Source organism: Salmo trutta, chromosome 10, assembly GCF_901001165.1.
Source record: "Salmo trutta chromosome 10, fSalTru1.1, whole genome shotgun sequence".
NCBI lineage: Eukaryota > Metazoa > Chordata > Actinopteri > Salmoniformes > Salmonidae > Salmo > Salmo trutta.
Window position 1 is genome coordinate 18,314,451 of NC_042966.1, and position 24,020 is coordinate 18,338,470.

At 43.5% G+C, this 24,020-nt stretch overlaps 1 protein-coding gene across 4 annotated transcripts; it reads left to right on the forward strand.

The window, feature by feature from the left end:
* Nucleotides 1-103: 103 nt before the first annotated feature.
* On the forward strand, nt 104-21,715 carry fdxr (ferredoxin reductase). Of its 4 annotated transcripts, XM_029764716.1 has the most exons (13): nt 104-139; nt 649-821; nt 1,053-1,153; nt 10,546-10,641; nt 10,768-10,890; nt 11,005-11,118; nt 12,831-12,932; nt 15,023-15,130; nt 17,511-17,595; nt 18,624-18,823; nt 19,033-19,204; nt 19,543-19,716; nt 21,221-21,715. In XM_029764716.1, exons 2-13 carry the CDS (start codon nt 731-733, stop codon nt 21,349-21,351), a joined length of 1,497 nt encoding a protein of 498 aa, XP_029620576.1. In that variant the 5' UTR covers nt 104-139; nt 649-730; the 3' UTR covers nt 21,352-21,715. The 4 variants fall into 4 exon arrangements, with proteins under 4 accessions (XP_029620576.1, XP_029620577.1, XP_029620575.1 ...); XM_029764717.1 differs by lacking the exon at nt 104-139 and having other exon boundaries at nt 146-821; nt 21,190-21,715; XM_029764715.1 differs by lacking the exon at nt 104-139 and having other exon boundaries at nt 146-821.
* The last annotated feature ends 2,305 nt before the right edge of the window (nt 21,716-24,020 follow it).

The window sequence follows — 24,020 nt, forward strand, 5'->3', positions numbered from 1 at the left end:
ATTGAGCCACTATTACCTTGGGTTTAGAGATTACTATCTCTATAATGCCATTTGTCAAGGTGCAGTTAGTTTCTCCCGGAACTATGTATGCAGCTGTTTTTTCAGGACGAGACACTTTGGACGGAACACATGATAAACGGTTAGTTTTTGACGTATGATTTACATTTGTTTCAAGTCTTCCACTATTGTTTTGAAATGTAATCTGCCTTCAGGCATGGCAAGTACCACATTTTTCAGAATAGCTAGCTAACTTAGTTTGTCTAATAATTAACTTTAAAGCTTATAAACCTAACCAGTTGAGCGAGGTATCTAGCTAATCCTGTTGAATTAATTTGTCAACAAACGCACCCACGGTCATCTGCAGCACTGTGGCTAGCACATTCACGTAGCTACTACACTGTGGATGGTTAACTATCTAGTAGGGGAACAATTGTACTTTTAATGAATGACTGTGCGTTTATTTAATTACTAACGCTAGCTAGCTACCTATTTGCAATGTACCAGCTAGCTGATTAATTGTGTTTTCATTATTGTGTGACAACTGGAGAGCACACACCGCCGGAAGAGATGAAGTGATTGATAATCCCGCCCGTAATCCATTCCTGTCCTAGTGCCTGGTCTATTCTGCGTTTAACGTTATGACCATAGCTCAGTCTGGACCAAACTACAAGCGAGTCTCCCTAGCCGCCTACCAAAGAGACATTTCCTGGACGATTGATGAGTTGTGAAGATGAGCACTCATAAAGCTGCGTTGTGCAAGGTCCAGATGTTAAAGTTATTTCTGACTTCGGCAAGGTGCGTGAGGATCACACGATTCCATGGTAAGAAGGGGGGCAAACAATGGACATTGCTCGCCAAGTGCATGCAGTAATTCACCCTGCCTAGTGTAAAACGACACGTCTACAGGTCTGGACAGAATAGTGATTTAGTAACAGCTATTTATATGTCTGACACTAGCCTATATGGACAGATAAAATGACCATGTAGTGACATAGAATGAGTTAGCTACATACATGGGTCGTCATTGCTCATTCTGGCATGTGCCTATACAGGTGTGTGTGGACTTTCCACATCCACACCTGCCTCCAGCCCCAAGGTGTGCATAGTTGGAGGTGGCCCAGCTGGCTTCTACACTGCGCAACACCTAGTCAAGGTGAGTGATGTCTCAGTGCTACTGTCCCCAAGATTTGAACCATCGGGTAGATGCTTCCCTTAGGCACAAATCTTGGATCAGAGCTTTCTTTCCCAAAATCCGGTTCCAATTTATTGCCCTTCTCCCCGAAGTGTGAACTAGGGAGTCCATTCCATGAGGGGAAGTTAACAAGTGCAGACTTCAGGAAGGATAGAGATTAGATAAAAGGGACAGCAGCCAATGTGTACTTTACACCCAGAGTTTCTCCAGTCCCCACCTACAGTAATCCACCAGACCCAGGTCTTTGTTGTGCTACAGCTCTGTATTGTTTACATAGCTGAGAATTTGGTCGTCACTAGTTACCACAGCCACAAAGTCTAAATTATGTATCTTCTTAAAATCAGATTTTACCTTTTACCTTAACCATAGCCCAAGATGTACTCTTAAAGTTCAGACACACCGGTAAGATTGTCACATTTTTGCCTTCCGACAGTACTTCTGAACAGGGCACCTCTGAACAGGGTGTCAGCAGTCAATCTTTTTTGTGTTCACACAGCAAAGACCTTGGATGTTGTCAGCCACTCAGCCTTGTTAAAATACTCCAAACCAGAAGTCAGTAGCGTTGTTTGGTAATGCATATCCGTGTGTGTTCCTTATGGTTCAGATTCCAAGCTATCTGTTCTTATGTTGCTATTTCGTAGAAAGCCCTTGATGATACTAGCCAGATTGCCACATCAAGATGACCACCTAGGAAGAGGGCGAATAAACAATTTAATTCGCTCTCCATAATCCCTTACTGCCAGTGCCAGCCCATAGTCAAATGTTTAGCTATCTACTTAATGTTAGCATATTCGCTAGCTAGCACAACATAGCTGCACTAACTCGGACACTGCACTAACTCGGCAGTTAACAAAGGCAGCTGTTTCATGGAAAGTAGCTAATCCATTGTTATTTAATTATAATGTCATCACTATCTACAGTGTTTAGCTAGCTTGGTGGAAGTATTTAGTGTTGTATGCATTGCATCTGTGCACTTAGCTAGCTACCATCCCATAGTCTACATTGCATATGAAGTGTGACTGGCTCATATGTGGATGTATGGAGAAAATACCATCTTTTTGGGGGGGGGGGGTCTCTGGTTGGCTCAAAGTCAAGTTGTTGGCCACCGACGAGCATTGCATTAGACAAGTAGAATCGGTAGGTTCGTCGCTACTGGGTAAGAGAAGGAACGGCCTCCCACTGTGATAAGTACCTATCGGCAGTGAGATTCCCTGTGTGCTTAATTCTTTTAAGGAGCCTACTGTTACTCCTTAAGGTCCAAGGACCAAATGTTATTTTCAGAGGTAGACTGGCTCTGGCAGACAAATACTCATCTAAACGTGAATCGATTCTCAATTGTGATACGGTTCTAGAACATAAAGCCCCATACTTTCATTTTTATTTTTTTCACCTTTATTTAACCAGGTAGGCCAGTTGAGAACATGTTCTCACTTACAACTGCGACCTGGCCAAGATAAAGCAAATCAGTGTGACAAAAAACTAAGAGTTACACGTGGAATAAACAAAAGTACAGTCAATAACACAATAGAAAAATATATATACAGTGTGTGCAAATGGCGTAAGGAGGTAAGGCAATAAATAGGCCACAGTAGCGAAGTAATTACAATTTAGCAAATTAACACTGGAGTGATAGATGTGTAGATGATTTTACTAGCGTTTAAGAGCAGTTGGAGGCCACGGAAGGAGTATTGTATGGCATTGAAGCTCGTTTGGAGGTTTGTTAACACAGTGTCCAAATAAGGGCCAGATGTATACAGGATGGCGTCGTCTGCGTAGAGGTGGATCAAAGAATCATCTTCTCTTACCCAGAGCGACATCGTTGATATATACAGAGAAAAGAGTCGGCCCGAGAATTGAGCCCTGTGGTACCCCCATAGAGACTGCCAGAGGTCCGGACAACAGGCCCTCCGATTTGACACACTGAACTCTATCAGAGAAGTAGTTGGTGAACCAGACGAGGCAGTCATTTGAGAAACCAAGGCTGTTGAGTCTGCCGATAAGAATACGGTGATTGACAGAGTCGAAAGCCTTGGCCAGGTCTATGAAGACGGCTGCACAGTACTGTCTTTTATCGATGGCGGTTATGAGATCGTTTAGTACCTTGAGCGTGGCTGAGGTGCACCCGTGACCAGCTCGGAAACCAGATTCCACAGAGGAGAAGGTACGGTGGGATTCGAAATGATCAGTGATCTGTTTGTTAACTTGGCTTTCGAAGACTTTAGAAAGGCAGGGCAGGATGGATATAGGTCTGTAACAGTTTGGATCTAGAGTGTCACCCCTTTTGAAGAGGGGGATGACCGCTGCAGCTTTCCAATCTTTAGGAATCTCGGACGATATGAGAGTTTGAACAGACTGGTAATAGGGGTTGCAACAATGGCGGCGGATAGTTTTAGAAAGAGAGAGTCCAGATTGTCTAGCCCAGCTGATTTGTACGGGTCCAGGTTTTGCAGCTCTTTCAGAACATCTGCTATCTGGATTTGGGTGAAGGAGAAGCTGGGGAGGCTTGGGCAAGTAGCTGCGGGGGGGTGCGGAGCTGTTGGCCGGAGTTGGTAGCCAGGAGGAAAGCATGGCCAGCCGTAGAGCGATGCTTATTGAAATTCTTGATTATCGTGGATGTATCGGTAGTGACAGTGTTTCATAGCCTCAGTGCAGTGGGCATCTGGGAGGAGGTGCTCTTATTCTCCATGGACTTACAGTGTACCAAAACCTTTTGGAGTAAGAGCTACAGGATGCAAATTTCTGTTTGAAAAAGCTAGCCTTTGCTTTCCTAACTGACTGTGTATTGGTTCCTGACTTCCCTGAAAAGTTGCATATCGCAGGGACTATTTGATTCTAGTGCAGTACGCCACAGGATGTTTTTGTGCTAGTCGAGGGCAGTCAGATCTGGAGTGAACCAAGAGCTATGTCTGTTCTTAGTTCTACATTTTTTTAAAGGGGCATGCTTATTTAAGATGGTGAAGAAATTACTTTTAAAGAACAACCAGACATCCTCTACTGACGGAATGAGGTCAATATCCTTCCAGGATACCCGGGCCCGTTCGATTAGAAAGGCCTGCTCGCAGAAGTGTTTTAGGGAGCGTTTGACAGTGATGAGGGGTGGTCGTTTGACCGCGGACCCATAACGGATGCAGGTAATGAGGCAGTGATCGCTGAGATCCTGATTGAAAACAGCAGAGGTGTATTTGGAGGGCAAGTTGGCCAGGATAATATCTATGAGGGTGCCCATGTTTACGGATTTAGGGTTGTACCTGGTGGGTTCCTTGATAATTTGTGTGAGATGGAGGGCATCTAGCTTAGATTGTAGGACGGCCGGGATGTTAACCTCTCTTGGGCAGGTGGGACGCTAGCGCCCACCCACGGTTCACACTATTCAACAGCCAGTGAAAAATCAGAGCACCAAATTCAAAGCACAAAATGTCATAATTCAAAGTTCTCAAACATCCAATTATTTTACACCATTTTAAAGGTGCACGTCTCCTTAATGTAACCACATTGTCCGATTTCAAAAAGGCTTTATGGCGAAAGCATAAAGTTAGATTGTTTGGACAGTTCCAACACAAGAAAAAGCACACAGCCATTTTCCTAGCAAGGACAGGCGTCACAAAAACCAGAAAACCAGCTAAAATTATGCACTAACCTTTGACGATCTTCATCAGATGACACTCCTAGGACATCATGTTACACAATACATGCATTTTTTTGTTCAATAAAGTTCATATTTATATCCATAAACCCCATTTTACATTGGCGCGTGATGTTCAGAAAATATTTTTCCTCCAATACTGTCGGTGAGTCAGCACAACAATGTACAAAAATACTCACCATAAACGTTGATAAAATATTAAACTGTTATTCAAAGAATTATAGATGAACATCTCCTTTATGCAAACGCTGTGACAGATTTCAAAAAAGCTTCACGGCGAAAGCACACTTTGCAATAATCTGAGTACTGCGCTCAGAAAAATACACTAGGCAATACAGATACCCGCCATTTTGGAGTCATCTAAAATCATAAATAGCATTAGAAATATTCACTTACCTTTGATGATCTTCATCAGAAGGCACTTCCAGGAATCCCAGGTCCACAATAAATGTTGTTTTGTTCGATAAAGTCCATAATTTATGTCCAAATAGCTCCTTGTTGTTAGTACGTTCAGTTAGCTACTCCAAATGTAGGAAGCGCGTGGAAAATGTCACGACGAAAGTAAAAAAAGTTCTATTTACATTCGTTCAAACATGTCAAACGTTGTATAGCATCAATCTTTAGGGCCTTTTTAACTTAGAACTTCAATTATATTCCAACCGGACGATTGCAATGTCTTGAAAAATGTTTTGGAACACAGCTAACTCTCACGTGAATGTGCGCCAATGAACGCCAGTACTTTCCTGAGTCAACAACTTCCAACTTCCTCTGTTCGCTCTCTGTTCATCATAGACGCCTCAAACAACTTTCTAAAGACTGTTGACATCTAGTGGAAGCCTTAGGAAGTGCAAAATGAACCCTAAGTCACTGTGTGTTCGATAGGCAATGACTTGAAAGGACTACAAGCACCAGAATTCCCACTTCCTGTTTAGATTTTTCTCAGGTTTTTGCCTGCTATATGAATTCTGTTATACTCACAGACATCATTCAAACAGTTTTAGAAACTTCAGAGTGTTTTCTATCCAAATCTACTAATAATATGCATGTTCTAGTTCCTGGGCCCGTAGTAGGCCGTTTAATTTGGGTACGTTTTTCATCCGGCCGTGAAAATACTGCCCCCCTACCCTAGAGAGGTTAAGCATATCCCAGTTTAGGTCACCTAACAGAACAAACTCTGCAGATAGATGGAGGCGCAATCATTTCACACATGGTGCACTGCTGCGAGCTGAGGGGGGTCTATAACAGAACTCAAGTCCTTTTGTTTAGCTGACCTAGAATTCCTTACAATCAAATGTCGACCGCATTATCTACCAAGAGAATTCTCTTGGATTATAATCACAGTCGTGTATATCCCCCCCCCAAGCAGACACCTCGACGGCCATGAAAGAACTTCATTGGACTCCACATATCCCCAGGCTGCATTTATTGTAGCTGGGGATTTTAACAAGGCTAATCTGAAAACAAGGCTCCCTGAATTTTGTCCGCATATCGAATGCGTGACCCGGGCTGGCAAAACCTCTGCAACGCATACAAAGCCCTCCCTCGCCCTCCTTTCGGCAAATCTGACCACGACTCCATTTTGTTGCTCCCAGCCTATAGACAGAAACTAAAACAGGAAACGCCCGTACTCTGGTCTGTTCACCGCTGGTCCGACCAATCTGATTCCACGCTTCAAGATTGCTTCGATCACGTGGACTGGGATATGTTCCGGATAGCATCGAACAACATTGATGTATACGCTGATTCGGTGAGCGAGTTTATTAGCAAGTGCATCGGAGATGTTGTACCTACGGCGAGTATTAAAACCTTCCCCAACGAGAAACCGTGGATTGATGGCAGCATTCGAGCAAAACAGAAAGCGCGAACCACCGCTTTTAATCAGGGCAAGGTGACCGGAAACATGACCGAATACAAACAGTGTAGCTATTCCCTCCGCAAGGCAATCTAACAAGCTAATCGTCAGTATAGAGACAAAGTAGAGTCGCAATTCAACGGCTCAGACACGAGAGGTATGTGGCAGGGTCTACAGTCAATCACAGACTACAAAAAGAAAACCAGCCCCGTTGCGGACCCCGATGTCTTGCTCCCAGACAAACTAAACAGCTTCTTTGCTCTCTTTGAGGACAATACAGTGCACCGACACGGCCCGCTACCAAAACCTGCAGGCTCTCCTTCACCGCAGCCAACATGAGTAAAACATTTAAACGTGTTAACCCTCGCAAGGCTGCCGGCCCAGACGGCATTCCTAGCCGTGTCCTCAGAGCATGTGCAGGCCAGCTGGCTGGTGTGTTTACGGATATATTCAATCAATCCCTAAAGCTAAGGTAACTGAGCTGAACGACTATCGCCCCGTAGCACTAACTTCTGTCATCATGAAGTGCTTTGAGAGACTAGTCAAGGATCATATCACCTCCAGCCTACCTGACACCCTAAACCCACTCCAATTTGCTTACCGCCCCAATAGGTCCATAGACGACGCAATCACACTGCCCTAACCCATCTGGACAAGAGGAATACCTATGTACGAATGCTGTTAATCGACTACAGCTCAGCATTTAACGCCATAGTACCCTCCAAACTCGTCATTAAGCCCGAGACCCTGGGTCTCGACCCCGCCCTGTGCAACTGGGTCCTGGACTTTCTGACGGGACGCCCCCAGGTGGTGAGGGTAGGAAACATCTCCACCCCGCTGATCCTCAACACTGGGGCCCCACAAGGGTGTGTTCTCAGCCCTCTCCTGTAATCCCTGTTCACCCACGACTGCGTGGCCATGCACGCCTTCAACTCAATCATCAAGTTTGCAGACGACACTACAGTGGTAGGCTTGATTACCAACAACGACAAGACGGCCTACAGAGAGGTGGTGACGGCCCTCGAGTGTGGTGTCAGGAAAATAACCTCACACTCATCGTCAACAAAACAAAGGAGATGATCGTGGACTTCAGGAAACAGCAGAGGGAGCACCCCCCTATCCACATCGACGGGACAGTAGTGGAGAAGGTGGAAAGTTTTACGTTCCTCGGCACACACATCAGACAAACTGAAATGGTCCACCCACACAGACAGCGTGGTGAAGAAGGCGCAACCTCAGGAGGCTTAAGAAATTTGGCTTGTCACCAAAAACACTCACAAACTTTAACAGATGCACAATCAAGAGCATCCTGTCGGGCTGTATCACCGCCTGGTACGGCAACTGCTCCACCCAGAATTGTAAGCCTCTCCAGAGGGTAGTGAGGTCTGCACAATGCATCACCGGGGTCAAACTACCTGCCCTCCAGGACACCTACACCACCCGATGTCACAGGAAGGCCAAAAAGATCATCAAGGACAACAACCACCCGAGCCACTGCCTGTTCACCCCGCTATCATCCAGAAGGCGAGGTCAGTACAGGTGCATCAAAGCTGGGACCAGGAGACTGAAAAACAGCTTCTATCTCAAGGCCATCAGACTGTTAAACAGCCATCACTAACATTGAGTGGCTGCTGCCAACGTACTGACTTAATAAATCTCTTGCCACTTAATAATAAAAAATTGGATGTAATAAATGTATCACTAGTCACTTTAAACAATGCCACTTTATATAATGTTTACATACCCTACATTACTCATCTCACATGTATATACTGTACTGTATACCATCTTGCCTATGCCGTTCGGCCATCGCTCATCCATATATTTATACGTACATATTCTTATCCATTCCTTTACACTTGTGTGTATAAGGTAGTTGTTGTAAAATTGTTAGATATTACTGCATGACCGGAACTAGAAGCACAAGCATTTCGCTACACTCGCATTAACATCTGCTAACCATGTGTATGTGACCAATAAAATAAATGACTTAAATGTAAATGTAAAACTTGATTTGATTTGAACAGGCGGCAACAGCGATATACTTTTTTCTCTAGAGATTACTTTTTTAAATTAGAAGCTCAAACTGTTTGGGCATAGACCTGGAAAGTATGACAGCCTGTAAAGTTCTATCTCTGCAGTAGATTGCGACTCCTCCCCCATGCATTTTACAAATGCAAAATATACACTTACTGTACGCTGTTTTAACCGGCTTTATCACAGTTGCAGCAGACAGTATTTTTCGGTGACAACACGTTTCTGGTAGCCTTCCGTTACACACAGGTGTTCGGCGCGTGCAAGATAACGGGACCACCTGTGTTAATTAGCTGTCTTTTGTCTGTCTTCCGGTAAACAAGCACTGTAACATGGAGATATGGCCATGTAGCAACACTACCCTATATAGGTGTGTCTCAATTTAACATTTAGTTTTTTGAAAATGATTTCAAAAAACAAAATGCTTTCAAAACCATACCGCAAGCGATGCGTGTTAATGTATAGACCGACTGTCGGGGCTCTTAACAAAACTCCCCGTACAGAAGACGCCTTCGTCCAATTACTTTTATGTGTAATGTAATGGACTAACCTTAACCACAATGCTAACCTTATGCCTAACTATAAATTAAGATCAAAAAGCTCATTTTTATGTTATGATATTGCCCATTTGACTTTGTGGCTGTGGTAACTAGTGACAACTCTTTTTACTAGAGTAGTTTCACTGTCGGCTTCAGATAATGGTTTGCACTTCTCAGAAGACCCCTGAACTGTAAAATACAGGTAAATCCATTTGAATTCAATCACTTATTTTTTTGTGAACTTTTTAAAAACTTTTTAACATCAATTATCTAAAAAGGCATCAACTAAAAAAAAAATGCATACTAAATGCATGACTAAATGTTTTTTTCACGAAAATATACAATAGTTTGACAGCCCTGTTTGTAAGCTTTTAAATGGCAGCAAAATCTCAACTGTTTATCTTTTCCAGTGATGAAGACATGGATGTCTCATGGTAGGGTAAACAAAATAGGTCAACTTTGAGCACCTTTTATCTCTTGAATGTTCTGGCATTCAGGTACAAAAAGTCGCTTTCTGAGCTCTTCTACAATGGGCAAATATATATGGAAGGTTTCGTTCATATCAAAGTGATGCTGTCAAAAAGTGATTGAATTCAAATGGATTTACCCATACTTGGTGATATTAAGAGATCATCTGAGAAATTGTATGTGCACAATTGCCTAATTTGCCTGGAACATATTTTTACAGGCAGCTACCGAGCATGCTCGTAAACCAGGAAATTACGTCATCAATTGCTGATCACTCTATCAATAGCTCTCATTTGTATTGTGGTACATACAGTATATAGCGACTGGCTGCTACTTGTATATTTCCCATGTGTAAAGATAGCATTATTTGTGGTCCACGGTTGTTAAATGGCATGAATACATTTCCTGCACTTGCACACAAAGCCCTTATTTTAAAATAAAAGCCTACCAAGTCTGACACTACCCGACAGTGTTGCTCTAGCAATACTGTCGGGTCAAATATAGCCCTACATACGTCAATAGAGTAAAACTAAAGTAGTATGCAGGTCTGGGCAACGCCAATCCTCAGGGGCCTGATTGGTGTCACTTTTGCCCCAGCCAACACACCTGACTCCAATAATCAACTAGTCATGATCTTCAGTTAAAAATGCAATTTGTTTAAATCAGGTGTGTTTGCTAGGGATGGGGGTAAAAGTGTGATACCAATCAGGCACCCGAGGACTGGAATTTCCCAGGCCTGAGTCAGTGTCAACATATGTTTGGTTCATACTGGCATGTTTTTAAATGTAAGCAAGACTTTATTGTGTGTCTGTAAAAGACTCGGACAGATGTTCAGGTGGACATCTACGAGCGTCTACCCGTCCCCTTCGGCCTGGTCAGATTTGGGGTGGCCCCCGACCATCCAGAGGTCAAGGTCAGTATTAATTGATTAAATGATAGCCAGACAGAAGCAGACAAAATTATATAATTTGTTGAATCATGGCATCTCTCTTTCTCTCTCCTCCCTCTTCTCCTCTCTCTTTTTTTCTTGTCTCATCAGAACGTCATCAACACCTTCACCCAAACGGCCCAGCATGCCAGGTGTAGTTTCCATGGCAATGTGAGAGTGGGGAAGGACGTCACTGTGGAGGAGCTTCAAGAAGCCTACCACGCTGTGGTGCTGGTGAGACTACACCCCAAAGAGATCTACACCCCTAAGTGTGTGTGTGTGTGTGTGTGTGTGTGTTGGTTTTGTGTCTTTAAGTGTGAGTATTTATGTGTGTGTGTTTATCCATAGAGCTATGGAGCGGAGGGGAACAGGACTATGGGTGTACCAGGGGAAGACTTGGCTGGGGTGTACTCTGCCAAAGACTTTGTCGGCTGGTACAATGGGCTGCCTAGAAACAGAGAGGTATGTTGTCCTAACTATTTACAAATGTGTTTGGAGAAAGTACTGAGCTTTTAAATCACAGGCTTCGACACACATTTCAGTGATATACAGTGCCTTCTGAAAGTATTTAGACCCCTTAACTTTTTCCAAATTGTTCCACATTCCACATCCTTATTCTAAAATGTAATACATATTTTATTCCCCATGTCAATCTACACACAACAACCCATAATGACAAAGCAAAAACAGGTTTAGACATTTCTGCAAATTTATGAAAACTGTAAATATCACATTTACGTAAGTATTCAGACCCTTTACTCAGTAACTTGTTGAAGCACATTTGGCAGTGATTACAGCATCGAGTCTTCTTGGGTAGAAGCTACAAGCTTGGCACATCTGTATTTGTGGAGTTTCTCCCATTCTTCTCTGCAGATCCTCTCAAGCTTTGTCAGGTTGAATGGGGAGCTTTGCTGCACAGCTATTTTCAGGTCTCTCCAGAGATGTTAGATCGGGTTCAAGTCCGGGCTCTGGCTGGGCCACTCAAGGACATTCAGAGACTTGTCCCGAAGCCATTCCTGCATTGTATTGGCTGTGTGCTTAGGGTTGTTGTCTTGTTGGAAGGTGAACCTTCGCCCCCAGTCTGAGGTCCTGAGTGCTGTGGAGCAGGTTTTCATCAAGTAGCCCTCTGTACTTTGCTCCGTTCATCTTTCCCTCGATCCTGACTAGTCTCCCAGTCCCAGCAGCTAAAAAATATCCCCACAGCATGATGCTGCCACCACCATGCTTCACCGTAGGGATGGTGCTAGGTTTCCTCCAGACGTGACGCTTGGCATTCAGGCCAAAGAGTTCAATCTTGGTTTCATCAGACCAGAAAATCTTGTTTCTCAAGGTCTGAGAGGCTTTAGGTGCCTATTGGCAAACTCCAAGTGGGCTGTCATGTGCCTTTTACTGAGAATTGGCTTCCGTCTGGCCACTCTACCATAAAGGCCTGATTGGTGGCGTGCTGTAGAGATGGTTGTCCTTCTGGAAGGTTCTCCCATCTCCACAGAGGAACTCTAGAACTCTGTCAGTGACCATCGGGTTCTTGGTCACCTCCCTGATCAAAGCCCTTCTCCCCGATTGCTCAGTTTGGCCGGGGGGCAGCTCTAGGAAGAGTCTCTGTGTTTTCAAACGTTTTCCATTTAGGAATGATGAAGGCCTCTGTGTTCTTGTGGACCTTCAATGCTGCAGAATTTTTTGGGTACCCTTCCCCAGATCTGTGATTCGACACAATCCTGTCTCAGAGCTCTACGGACAATTCCTTTGACCTCATGGCTTAGTTTTTGCTCTGACATGCACTGTCAACTGTGGAACCTTATATAGACAGGTGTGTGCCTTTCCAAATCATGTCCAATCAATTGAATTTACCACAGGTGGACTCCAATCAAGTTGTAGAAACAGCTCAAGGATGATCAATGGAAACAAGATGCACCTGAGCTCAATTTCGAGTCTCATAGCAAATGGTTTGAATAATTATGTAAATAAGGTATTTCTGTTTCTAAAAACCAGTTTTTGCTTTGTCATTATGGGGTATTGTGTGTGGATTGCTGAGGAAAATTATTTAATCAATTTTAGAATAAGGCTGTAACGTAACAAAATGTGGAAAAAGTCAAGGGGTCTGAATACTTTCCGAATGCACTGTACATAAATCTGTCTCTCGGTCCCTCTCCGTCTCTCTTTATCCATCCTACTAGCTTAGGCCGGATCTGAGCTGTGAGACGGCTGTAATTCTGGGGCAGGGTAACGTGGCACTGGATGTTGCGAGGATGCTGCTATCTCCTGTAGATATTCTGAAGGTAAGATATGTTTGCCTGACGACTCATCCTGAATTTAATTCTGCTGCTCTATCGCTCCATACATTGTCTGAAACTGCCATCCTAGAAGTTGTTTGTGTTGACCTCAAAATGTGGGCCATTGTACAAAACTAATTAAACAGCAAATGGGTCATCTCTAATAAATCTAGCCAATCACAATATCAAAGTTGATAACATCATCATGTAGGCCAGCTCTGGGCCAACCCATTGGTTTCTGGGACCAATCGGAAGGCTCAGAATATGTTTGCATTCTAGAGAACGTAATGGAGGAAAGCAAATCCGGACTCATTGTGGAGAAGACACGCTAGTTTGGCCAGAGCAATGTGGAGTCAGGCTAGAGATATGCTGCCATGCATCTGCCCAAATACATTCTATATCTGATCTCTCTCTCTCTCTGTCAAAGCCTGAATTCTACCATTGTGTATAAAATGTTAAAGCACACAGAAAGAAAACAATCCATATCTGCATATCTCTGGATTAGAGGTCGACCGTTTATGATTTTTCAACGCCGATACCGATTTTTGGAGGACCAAAAAAAAGACGATACCGATTAATCGGCCGATTTTTCATTGTTACAAATGTGTGTGTGTGTGTATTTGTAATAATGACAATTACAATAATACTGAATTAACACTCTTATTTTAACTTAATATAATACATCAATAAAATCAATTTAGTCTCAAATAAATAATGAAACATGTTCATTTTGGTTTAAATTATGCAAAAACAAAGTGTTGGAGAATAAAGTAAAAGTGCAATATTATGTGCCATGTAAAAAAGCTAACGTTTAAGTTCCTTGCTCAGAACATGAGAACATATGAAAGCTGGTTCCTTTTAACATGAGTCTTCAATATTCCCAGTTAAGAAGTTTTAGGTTGTAGTTATTATAGGAATTATAGGACTATTTCTTTCTATGCCATTTGTATTTCATATACCTTTGACTATTGGATGTTCTTATAGGCACTATAGTATTGCCAGCCTAATCTCGGTAGTTGATAGGCTTGTAGTCATAAACAGCGCTGTGCTTCAAGTATTGCGAAGAGCTGCTGGCAAACGCAGGAAAGTGCTGTTTGAATGAATGCTTACGAGCCTGCTGCTGCCTACCACCGCTCAGTCAGACTGCTCTATCAAATATCAAATCATAGACTTAATTATAATATAATAACACACAGAAATACAAGCCTTAGGTCATTAATATGGTCAAATCCGTAAACTATCTTTTTGAAAACACAATGTTTATTCTGTCAGTGAATTACGGAACCGTTCCGTATTTTATCGAACAGGTGGCATCCCTAAGTCTAAATATTGCTGTTACATTGTACAACCTTCAATGTTATGTCATAATTATGTACAATTCTGGCAAATTAATTATGGTCTTTGTTAGGAAGATATGGTCTTCACACAGTTCACAACGAGCCAGGCGGCCCAAACTGCTGCATATACCCTGACTGCTTGCACGAAACGCAAGGGAAGTGACAATTTCCCTAGTTAAAAGAAATTCATGATAGCAGGCAATATTAACTAAATAAGCTGGTTTAAAAAAAAATACTTGTGTATTGATTTTAAAGAAAGGCATCGATGTTTATGGTTAGGTACACAATGGTGCAACGACAGTGCTTTTTTTGCGCTTGTTAAATCATCACCCGTTTGGCGAAGTTGAAGTAGGCTGTGATTCGATGATAAATTAACAGGCACCGCATTGATTATATGCAACGCAGGACAAGCTAGATAAACTAGTAATATCATCAACCATGTGTAGTTAACTAGTGATTATGTTAAGATTGATTGTTTTTTATAAGATAAGTTTAATGCTAGCAAGCAACTTACCTTGGCTCCTTGCTGCACTCGCGTAACAGGTAGTCAGCCTGCCACGCACTCTCCTCGTGGAGTGCAATGTAATCGGCCATAATCGGTGTCCAAAAATGAAGATTAACGATTGTTAAGAAAACTTGAAATCGGCCCTAATTAATTGGCCGTTCCGATTAATCGGTCAAACTCTACTCTGGATATATAATTATTACTAAGTGTCAGGTGTCTCCATGTCACCCCTTCTCTGTCTCATTCCTGTGTAGAAGACTGATATCACCCAGCATGCACTAGATGCCCTGGCAGAGAGCAGTGTCCGCAGGGTGCTCATTGTGGGGCGCAGGGGACCCCTACAGGTGGCCTGCACTATTAAGGTGAGGCTCTAACCCCTGACCACTACAGGTGGGCTGCAGAACACAGGGAGCACACAGGTTGATATCTCACATTTGATGATTCACATTTGATGATTAACATTGTATGTATTTTTATTGTCCGAACATTAAATTATGAAGTCATATTTATGAGGGTTTAAAGTTCCAAGTGCAATTGTTTTGTTCTGTAAATCAGGGAGTATTTATTACTTCATAGTACTTGAGTTGGTTTTGCATAGTGTGATTCTAGATTGTGTGACAGATTGTGGGACAGTTTCCATTCACAACATACAATTGACTGTGACAGTTTGCCATGTGAGTATATGTGCCAAAGGTTGAGCCTTTTATCTGCCTAAACATCCCCACGTCTTCATAAATGAACTTGGTCAGGTCAGGGATAATGATTTATACACTGCTCAAAAAAATAAAGGGAACACTTAAACAACACATCCTAGATCTGAATGAAAGAAATAATCTGATTTAAATACTTTTTCTTTACATAGTTGAATGTGCTGACAACAAAATCACACAAAGAATCAATGGAAATCCAATTTATCAACCCATGGAGGTCTGGATTTGGAGTCACACTCAAAATTAAAGTGGAAAACCACACTACAGGCTGATCCAACTTTGATGTAATGTCCTTAAAACAAGTCAAAATGAGGCTCAGTAGTGTGTGTGTGTGGCCTCCACGTGCCTGTATGACCTCCCTACAACGCCTGGGCATGCTCCTGATGAGGTGGCGGATGGTCTCCTGAGGGATCTCCTCCCACACCTGGACTAAAGCATCTGCCAACTCCTGGACCGTCTGTGGTGCAACGTGGCGTTGGTGGATGGAGCGAGACATGATGTCCCAGATGTTCTTAATTGGATTCAGGACTGGGGAACGGGCGGGCCAGTCCATAGCATCAATGCCTTCCTCTTGCAGGAACTGCTGACACACTCCAGCCACATGAGGTCTAGCATTGTCTTGCATTAGGAGGAACCCAGGGCCAACCGCACCAGCATATGGTCTCACAAGGGGTCTGAGGATCTCATCTCGGTACCTAATGGCAGTCAGGCTACCTCTGGCGAGCACATGGAGGGCTGTGCGGCCCCCCAAAGAAATGCTACCCCACACCATGACTGACCCACCGCCAAACCGGTCATGCTGGAGGATGTTGCAGGCAGCAGAACGTTCTCCACGGCGTCTCCAGACTCTGTCATGTCTGTCACGTGCTCAGTGTGAACCTGCTTCATCTGTGAAGAGCACAGGGCGCCAGTGGCGAATTTGCCAATCTTGGTGTTCTTTGGCAAATGCCAAACGTCCTGCACGGTGTTGGGCTGTAAGCACAGCCCCCACCTGTGGACGTCGGGCCCTCATACCACCCTCATGGAGTCTGTTTCTGACCGTTTGAGCAGACACATGCACATTTGTGGCCTGCTGGAGGTCATTTTGCAGGGCTCTGGCAGTGCTCCTCCTGCTCTTCCTTGCACAAAAGCGGAGGTAGCGGTCCTGCTGCTGGGTTGTTGCCCTCCTACGGCCTCCTCCACGTCTCCTGATGTACTGGCCTGTCTCCTGGTAGCGCCTCCATGCTCTGGACACTACGCTGACAGACACAGCAAAACTTCTTGCCACAGCTCGCATTGATGTGCCATCCTGGATGAGCTGCACTACCTGAGCCACTTGTGTGGGTTGTAGACTCCGTCTCATGCTACCACTAGAGTGAAAGCACCGCCAGCATTCAAAAGTGACCAAAACATCAGCCAGGAAGCATAAGAACTGAGAAGTGGTCTGTGGTCACCACCTGCCGAACCACTCCTTTATTGGGGGTGTCTTGCTAATTGCCTATAATTTCCACCTGTTGTCTATTCCATTTGCACGACAGCATGTGAAATTTATTGTCAATCAGTGTTGCTTCCTAAGTGGACAGTTTGATTTCACAGAAGTGTGATTGACTTGGAGTTATATTGTGTTGTTTAAGTGTTCCCTTTATTTTTTTGAGCAGTATATATACACTAGGGGACTGATGGGGGGGGCGCTGTGTTGAAACCACCGTGCCTCCAACTTGGCAATCCCCTATCGTTGTAACAAATATTTTGGAAGTTATAGAAATGCATTTATTAATGTCTTCATTTAGTTTTTTTCCCCACAATTATTCGATTAAAGAAAAATGTATGCATAGTGTTCCAATATGTGAGCAAAACATTTAAAAACATGAAACATTACTCCTGTCTAACTTTTTCTACTTATAATTTGTTCTACTTCTTTGACGAACACTTAAGGCAACTAAGTTACAAATAGTTAAGAGTTGCGTTCATAACCATCACCTGTGCTTGTATGTAGTTAAATCAACATTATTTTTGTAAACACTCGTGGGTGTTTATTTGTTGTTGTGTCTAGGAGCTGAGAGAGATGGTGAACCTGCCTGGCACCAGACCAGAGATGGAGGCGTCTGAGTTTGAGGGCATAGCAGAAACTCTTAAATGTGAGACACGGCTGTTTAGTTCCTCTTAAGGTTTCTCTCATTAAAATCTTCTGCTATTGACTTTTATTCTTGTTCGTGTTCTTAGTAATGTGATGTCACACACTGCCCTTCACAGGCCTCAACAGCATCTGTAAACCCTTCCCCCTTCCTAAGGCCTCCACTGCTACCATCTATCTATCTGACAAGGAACATGCTCCAAACTCCCCCCTCAATCATGTCAGAACTCTGCAGACCAGCAGCAGTATATGTCTGCTCTACCATAACCCAGATCGTCAATGGTTACAGAATCAGATTAACATCATTTGTAAATTCTCCCTTGCTGGTTTGAAGACATATCTCTCTCTCTATCTCTCTCTCTCTCTCTGCCTTCCCATCAACCTGTTCCCCATGATAAACTGTCTCTTATCTAGACTGTCCGCTCTGCTATCACAGTCTTGCGAGGGCATTTCAGAAGTCTGAATTATTTACAGTATTTTCTTAACCATATTGAGTATAGGACTATGGATTTTCATCTTACATTTTGAGTCATTTAGCAGACACTCTTATCCAGAGCAACTTACAGGAGCAATTAGGGTTAAGTGCCTTGCTCATCGCAGATTTTTCACCGACCCAGCAACCTTTCGGTTACTCGCCCAACACTCTTAACCATGCACTTCTAAGTGGATGACATAATGGAGATGACCTATTGGAATGGTGCTTTTCCAGACAGCCTGAGGGATTATTTTTGCACGTAAATAGGAGGGAGTAAAAAAAATTAAACAAGTTTGTGACATGCAGAAGCTAGTTTGGCAACATATGGTGTCTCGGGAAAAGTCCCTGAAAGTGTCAACCAAGAGTTAGTGTAGATTCCTATGTGTGTGGGCTGTCTTATTTGTGTTTATGCCTGAACTGTAGGTATGTGTTGATACTTGCCCCCTAGGTTTTGTTCAACTTGTTTATTTTTGTCAGTATAATTCTTATCTGTGCTGGAGTTTCTGTTGAACTGAATATTTGACTGTAATTGTGTGTTTGTGTGTGTGTCCTCTCAGCGCTGGCCAGGCCCAGGAAGCGTCTGACCGAGCTGCTGCTGAAGGCTGCAATAGAGACTCCAGGGGAGGAGGAGTTAGAGAAACGGAACAGGGCAGAGCGGGCCTGGGGATTCCGCTTCCTCCGGAGGCCCCTGGAGGTCCTCCCCTCCACTGACCTCATCAGGGCCGCAGGGATACGATTGGCTGTCAACCGGCTGGAGGTGAGCCGGGTGCTTTAGGAATAGATATACTGTAGGATCATCTCTTGAGCTTACCCTCTTGCCTCTGTCGTAATTGATTGTCCTTACCTTCCCAGATAAACCCAATAAAACCTTTTTCATTAAACACAAGACAAGGCCATGTTGTCTGAAGCTGGAACAGAGAAGCGCCTAGGTTAAGCTGGCCCCGGCCTCTCTCTGCCTCTCCCCAGGGTGACGGTGAGGGGGTGAGGGCAGTGGCCACCGGTGAGGTGGAAGATGTGGAGTGCGGCCTAGTCATCAGCAGCATCGGCTACAAGAGCCTTCCCATCGACCCCGCCGTCCCCTTCGACACCCGTAAAGCCATCATCCCCAACACTATGGGCCGCGTGCAGCAGACTGCAGGTGTGTATGGGTGCGTTCGTCTGCCTGCCTTAATTAAACACAAGCTAATTGGAAAGATAGGCCCCATTTCCCCCCAAAAGGTGTGTGTATATATATATGTAAGTATTTTCATTTGTTTTTAATTCAGATAGGGCTAACATGAATTGAGAGAGGTGACCCAGAGGGAGATGCAGAATAGCAGTGGGGTCGGGATTCTTACCCACGCTAGGGTGGTGGATATATGCCGCAGGCGGTGGGGTTTCGATGATCAACCTCAGACCACTGTTGAGGTCTGAGAAGAACGTCTATCCCCTTTGGATTGAACTGTCCCCTTTTAACGTGTGTGTGTGTGTCGGCAGGTCTGTACTGCAGTGGCTGGGTGAAGAGGGGTCCCACGGGGGTGATAGCCACCACTATGAACGACAGCTTTGACACAGCCAGGACTCTGCTACAGGACATTGGCAAAGGAACACTGGATGTATCCACCGTCAAGCCTGGCTCACAGGGGGTCTCCGCCCTCCTGGAGAAAAGAGGTACTGCAACTCTTTAGCACTGTGATTATTGAAATGATTAAATTCACTTCAAATAACAACATTTTTCCTGTGAGGAAACTTCTTGTGTGCAATAGTACGTACAGTAAATGCAATACAGCAGTGTACCGGTGTTACGCCTGCAGTGCTATATTTGTGTTTTAACTTCTTGCACGTACTATTTACATCAGGGATAGGCAACTTTGATGGGAGTGGGGGCCACAAAAATTCTGAATTCATCATGAGGGGCCACAGATCCTCTCGGGTCGGCGTACCCACATGTGCATTTCTGTTTTACAGCTAATTACCTGCAATTATACACGTAGATGATGTGAGCAAGACCTCTAAACAGGTCAACGTTCACAAGGCCACGAGGCCAGACAGATTACCAAGATGTGTACTCCAAGCATACGCTGACCAACTGGCAAGTGTCTTCACTGACATGTTCAATCTCTCCCTACCTACATGTTTCAAGCAGACCACCATAGTCCCTGTGCCCAAGAAAGCGTAGGTAACCTGCCTAAATGACTACCGTTGGTAGCCATGAAGTGCTTTGAAAGGCTGGTCATGGCTCACATCAACAACATCATCCCGGATACCCTAGACCCACTCCAATTCACATACCGCCCCAACAGATCCACAGATGAAGCAATCTCAATCACACGCCACTCTGCCCTTTCCCACCTGGACAAAAGGAACACCTATGTGAGAATGCTGTTCATTAACTATACCTCAGCGTTCAGCACAATAGTGCCCACAAAGCTAAGGACCCTGGGACTAAACACCTCCCTATGCAACTAGATCTTTAACTTCCTGACGGGTTGTCCCTAGGTGGTAAGGGTAGGCAACAACACATCTGCCACCACTAGTGTCATAAGTTTTCATAACTGTGACCTTAGTTGCCTACCCTCTGTAAGCTGTTAGTGTCTTAACGACCGTTCCACAGGTACATGTTCATTAATTGTTTATGGTTCATTGAACAAGCATGGGAAACAGTGTTTAAACCCTTTACAATGAAGATCTGTGAAGTTATTTGGATTTTTACAAATTATCTTTGAAAGACAGGGTCCTGAAAAAGGGACGTTTCTTTTTTGTTGTTGCTGAGTTTACATTACAGTGGAGATACGTTGTTATTATTATCCCTTTATCTTTAGTCAGGCTCAGTTTATGGCAGCTTAGTGACAGATAAAGGTGTGTATGGAGTCAGCAAGATTACTATTGGCCTTAGGGGATTTCCAGCCGTCATGATTTGTTATGTAAATCAGGGATGGGCAACTGGCGGCCCGTGGGCCCTTTTGAATGCCCTCGGATCAAACATTATTTTTGAAGATCTGTGAAGCTATTTGGATTTTTACAAATTATCTTTGAAAGACAGGGTCCTGAAAAGGGGACGTTTCTTTTTTTGCTGAGTTTAGGTATGTTGAGGAATAAGTATCAACTTCCACAAGTGTTAGCGTCCACCTTGATATTTTACAGAAACAACCTACCTCCCTGTGCATGACTGTAGGTGTGAAGCCAGTTTCGTTCTCTGACTGGGAGAAGATCGACAGTGAGGAGACGAGGAGGGGAGAGACCAGGGGAAAGCCCAGGGAAAAGATGCTGGACGTGGGAGAGATGCTGCAGGTAGCCCGGGCATAGGGACAAGGGACCACACACACAGGTCATAGGGACCAGAGGACTCGACAGCCAAGAAGTGAATAAGAACCACTGACCACACACACAACTCTGGTCCAACCCCACTTTTTATACCAGCTACAGGCCACAAACTTGTCTGTCTATGGTACACGAACATGATCAATTTAGTCCCTGACCATCATGCAATGCCAGTCATACAATACCCAAGTTCCAAGTTGACTTGCCATATGTAATAAATACAGTTTACATCTTACTCACCAGAGCTCTCATTGAAACAATGGTGGTGTTTCACTGCAGTACTAGGGATTTTAATGGTTGTGGCTTGGCGCTAATAAAAACAGTCAGGTCCTGGTTTCTTGATAGCGATGGAATTTAGGCATACAAGTGTTTTAATGATGCATCCATATTTCTGAAGATGTTGTATGTGTTTCTCAATACACCACAGAGAGAACGTTCGCTAAGTGCGTTGTTGAGGCATGTGTCGATACTGATAGGATCGAGACAAAAAAAGGCAGTGCTGCTCTTGCATCAGCGTTCTCCATTCAAATAACACCTTAACGTTATAATTATTCCACAATACTGTCGATGGATCAGCTCATAGAGAGATTATCGCCTATGGCTGCAAATCTTATAACACTGGATTTGGCACGTCACTGTGCACATTAGGCTACACATGAAATATATTGAGTAAAAAAAATACAGTAACCTAATAGCAAACTAAAACTAAATTGAATGAACATTGAAGTTCAGTATATAGGCCTATGTAGCTGTAGGTTGACTATTTATCTTTTAATGCACTCGTCTGGGTTTTCATTTGAAGCTTATTTGTAAGAAAGACATTGGCAACTTTATTTGTAGTCAACTTCGTTGTGAAGTTATCGACAGTTACAGAGACATATCTTGATTCTATGTTTAGCGGTGATCTTCTGTGTATAAAGTGACGCGGTAGGGGAAAAACACATCTAATGACGCACTTAGCTGTTCTACGAGTGGTCTGAGGGAGACAGTAAATAACAAGTGTTTAAGTGCAACTTTAGTAACGATGGATTTGGGAAACAGCTCAGAGATTTAACGATGCCCCATGAAGGTTCTAACACTGAATTTAGCTTTAAGATGCTTTATGAAAACTGGGCCCTAGTCTCTGTTGCATTTCCATGAAGACTTACCCCTCACACCAGTGTGTCACTAGTGTTTTATGTAACTGTAGTGTAATTGTGTTTTCATTAGGAGTGTGACACTAAGAACTTGGGTAGACCAGAATCAACAACCTCTGCATCATCAAAGACAGTTGCTTTGTGAGAAGGTGTTAAAGTTCAGTTGGCCATATACACTGAGTGTACAAAACATTAGGAACACTTTCCTAATATTGAGTTGCATCCCTTCTGCCCTTGGATCAGTCTCAAGTCGTCAGGGCATGGACTACAAGGGGGATGCTGGCCCATGTTGACTCCAATGCTTCCCACAGTTGTGTCAAGTTGGCTGGATGTCCTTTGGGTGGTGGACCATTCTTGATACAAGGGAAACTTTTGAGTGTGAAGAACCCAGAAGTGTTGCAGTCACCTTGTATTTGAGGGTGTTTTTATACATATCTGTTTTACCGTTTTGAAATGAATGCACTTTATGTACAGTGCCTAAAGAACAGTTAAACCCTTTGACGTTTTTCACATTTTGTTTCATTACAAGGTGGGATTAAAATCTTTTTGTCAAAGATCTACACAAAATACTTGAATGTCAAAGTGGAAGAACATTTTTAACATTTGTATAAATACAGTACCAGTCAAGTTTGGACATACCTACTTTTCTTATTTGTACTATTTTCTACATTGTAGAATAATAGTGGAGACATCAAACTATGAAATAACACATATGGAATCATGTAGTAACCAAAAAAGTGTTATTTTGATTTGTTTATTTGAGATTCTTCAAAGTAACCACCCTTTGCCTTGATGACAGCTTTGCACACTCTCGGCATTCTCTCAACCAGCTTCACCTGGAAGGCTTTTTCAACACTCTTGAAGGAGTTCCCACATATACTGAGCACTTGTTGGCTGCTTTTCTTTCACTCTGCGGTCCAAACCATCTCATTTGGGTTGAGGTCGGGTGATTGTGGACGTTCAAATCAAGGCCGGTCTGGACAGGACCAAAAAAAGATGTTGGCGTCGGTCCATGCTTACTAGGGTGTTACAATTAAATTGTATTTATGCCCATCCGTGTGTTAGGCCCATGTTTGTAAAACAGACTGTTGCATTGGCTTTATTAGTCCTGATTCCTGTGACTAATCTATTTGGCTCTGAATATCAGCTACCCAACTTTATCAGGAGTTATCCTGATCCTATTTGGAATGTGTTTACACAGCGGGAAATGCATTAGTATATTTTTTTGTTTGCTATGATTAACTTTGTTTTGGATGTGTTCAGAACAAGGTTAAGGGCAGAGAGCTTGTTGGACACTAAAAAAGCTTTGTTGTAGAGCGTTTAACACAAAATCCAGGGAGTGGCCAGCTGAGTACAAGTCTATCATCTGCATATAAATGGATGAGTGTCCTATTGCCTGACCTATGTTGTTGATGTAAATTTAGAAGAGCGTGGGGCCTAGGATCGAGCCTTGGGGTACCCTCTTGGTGACAGACAGTGGCTGAGACAGCAGATGTTCTGACTTTATACACTGCACTC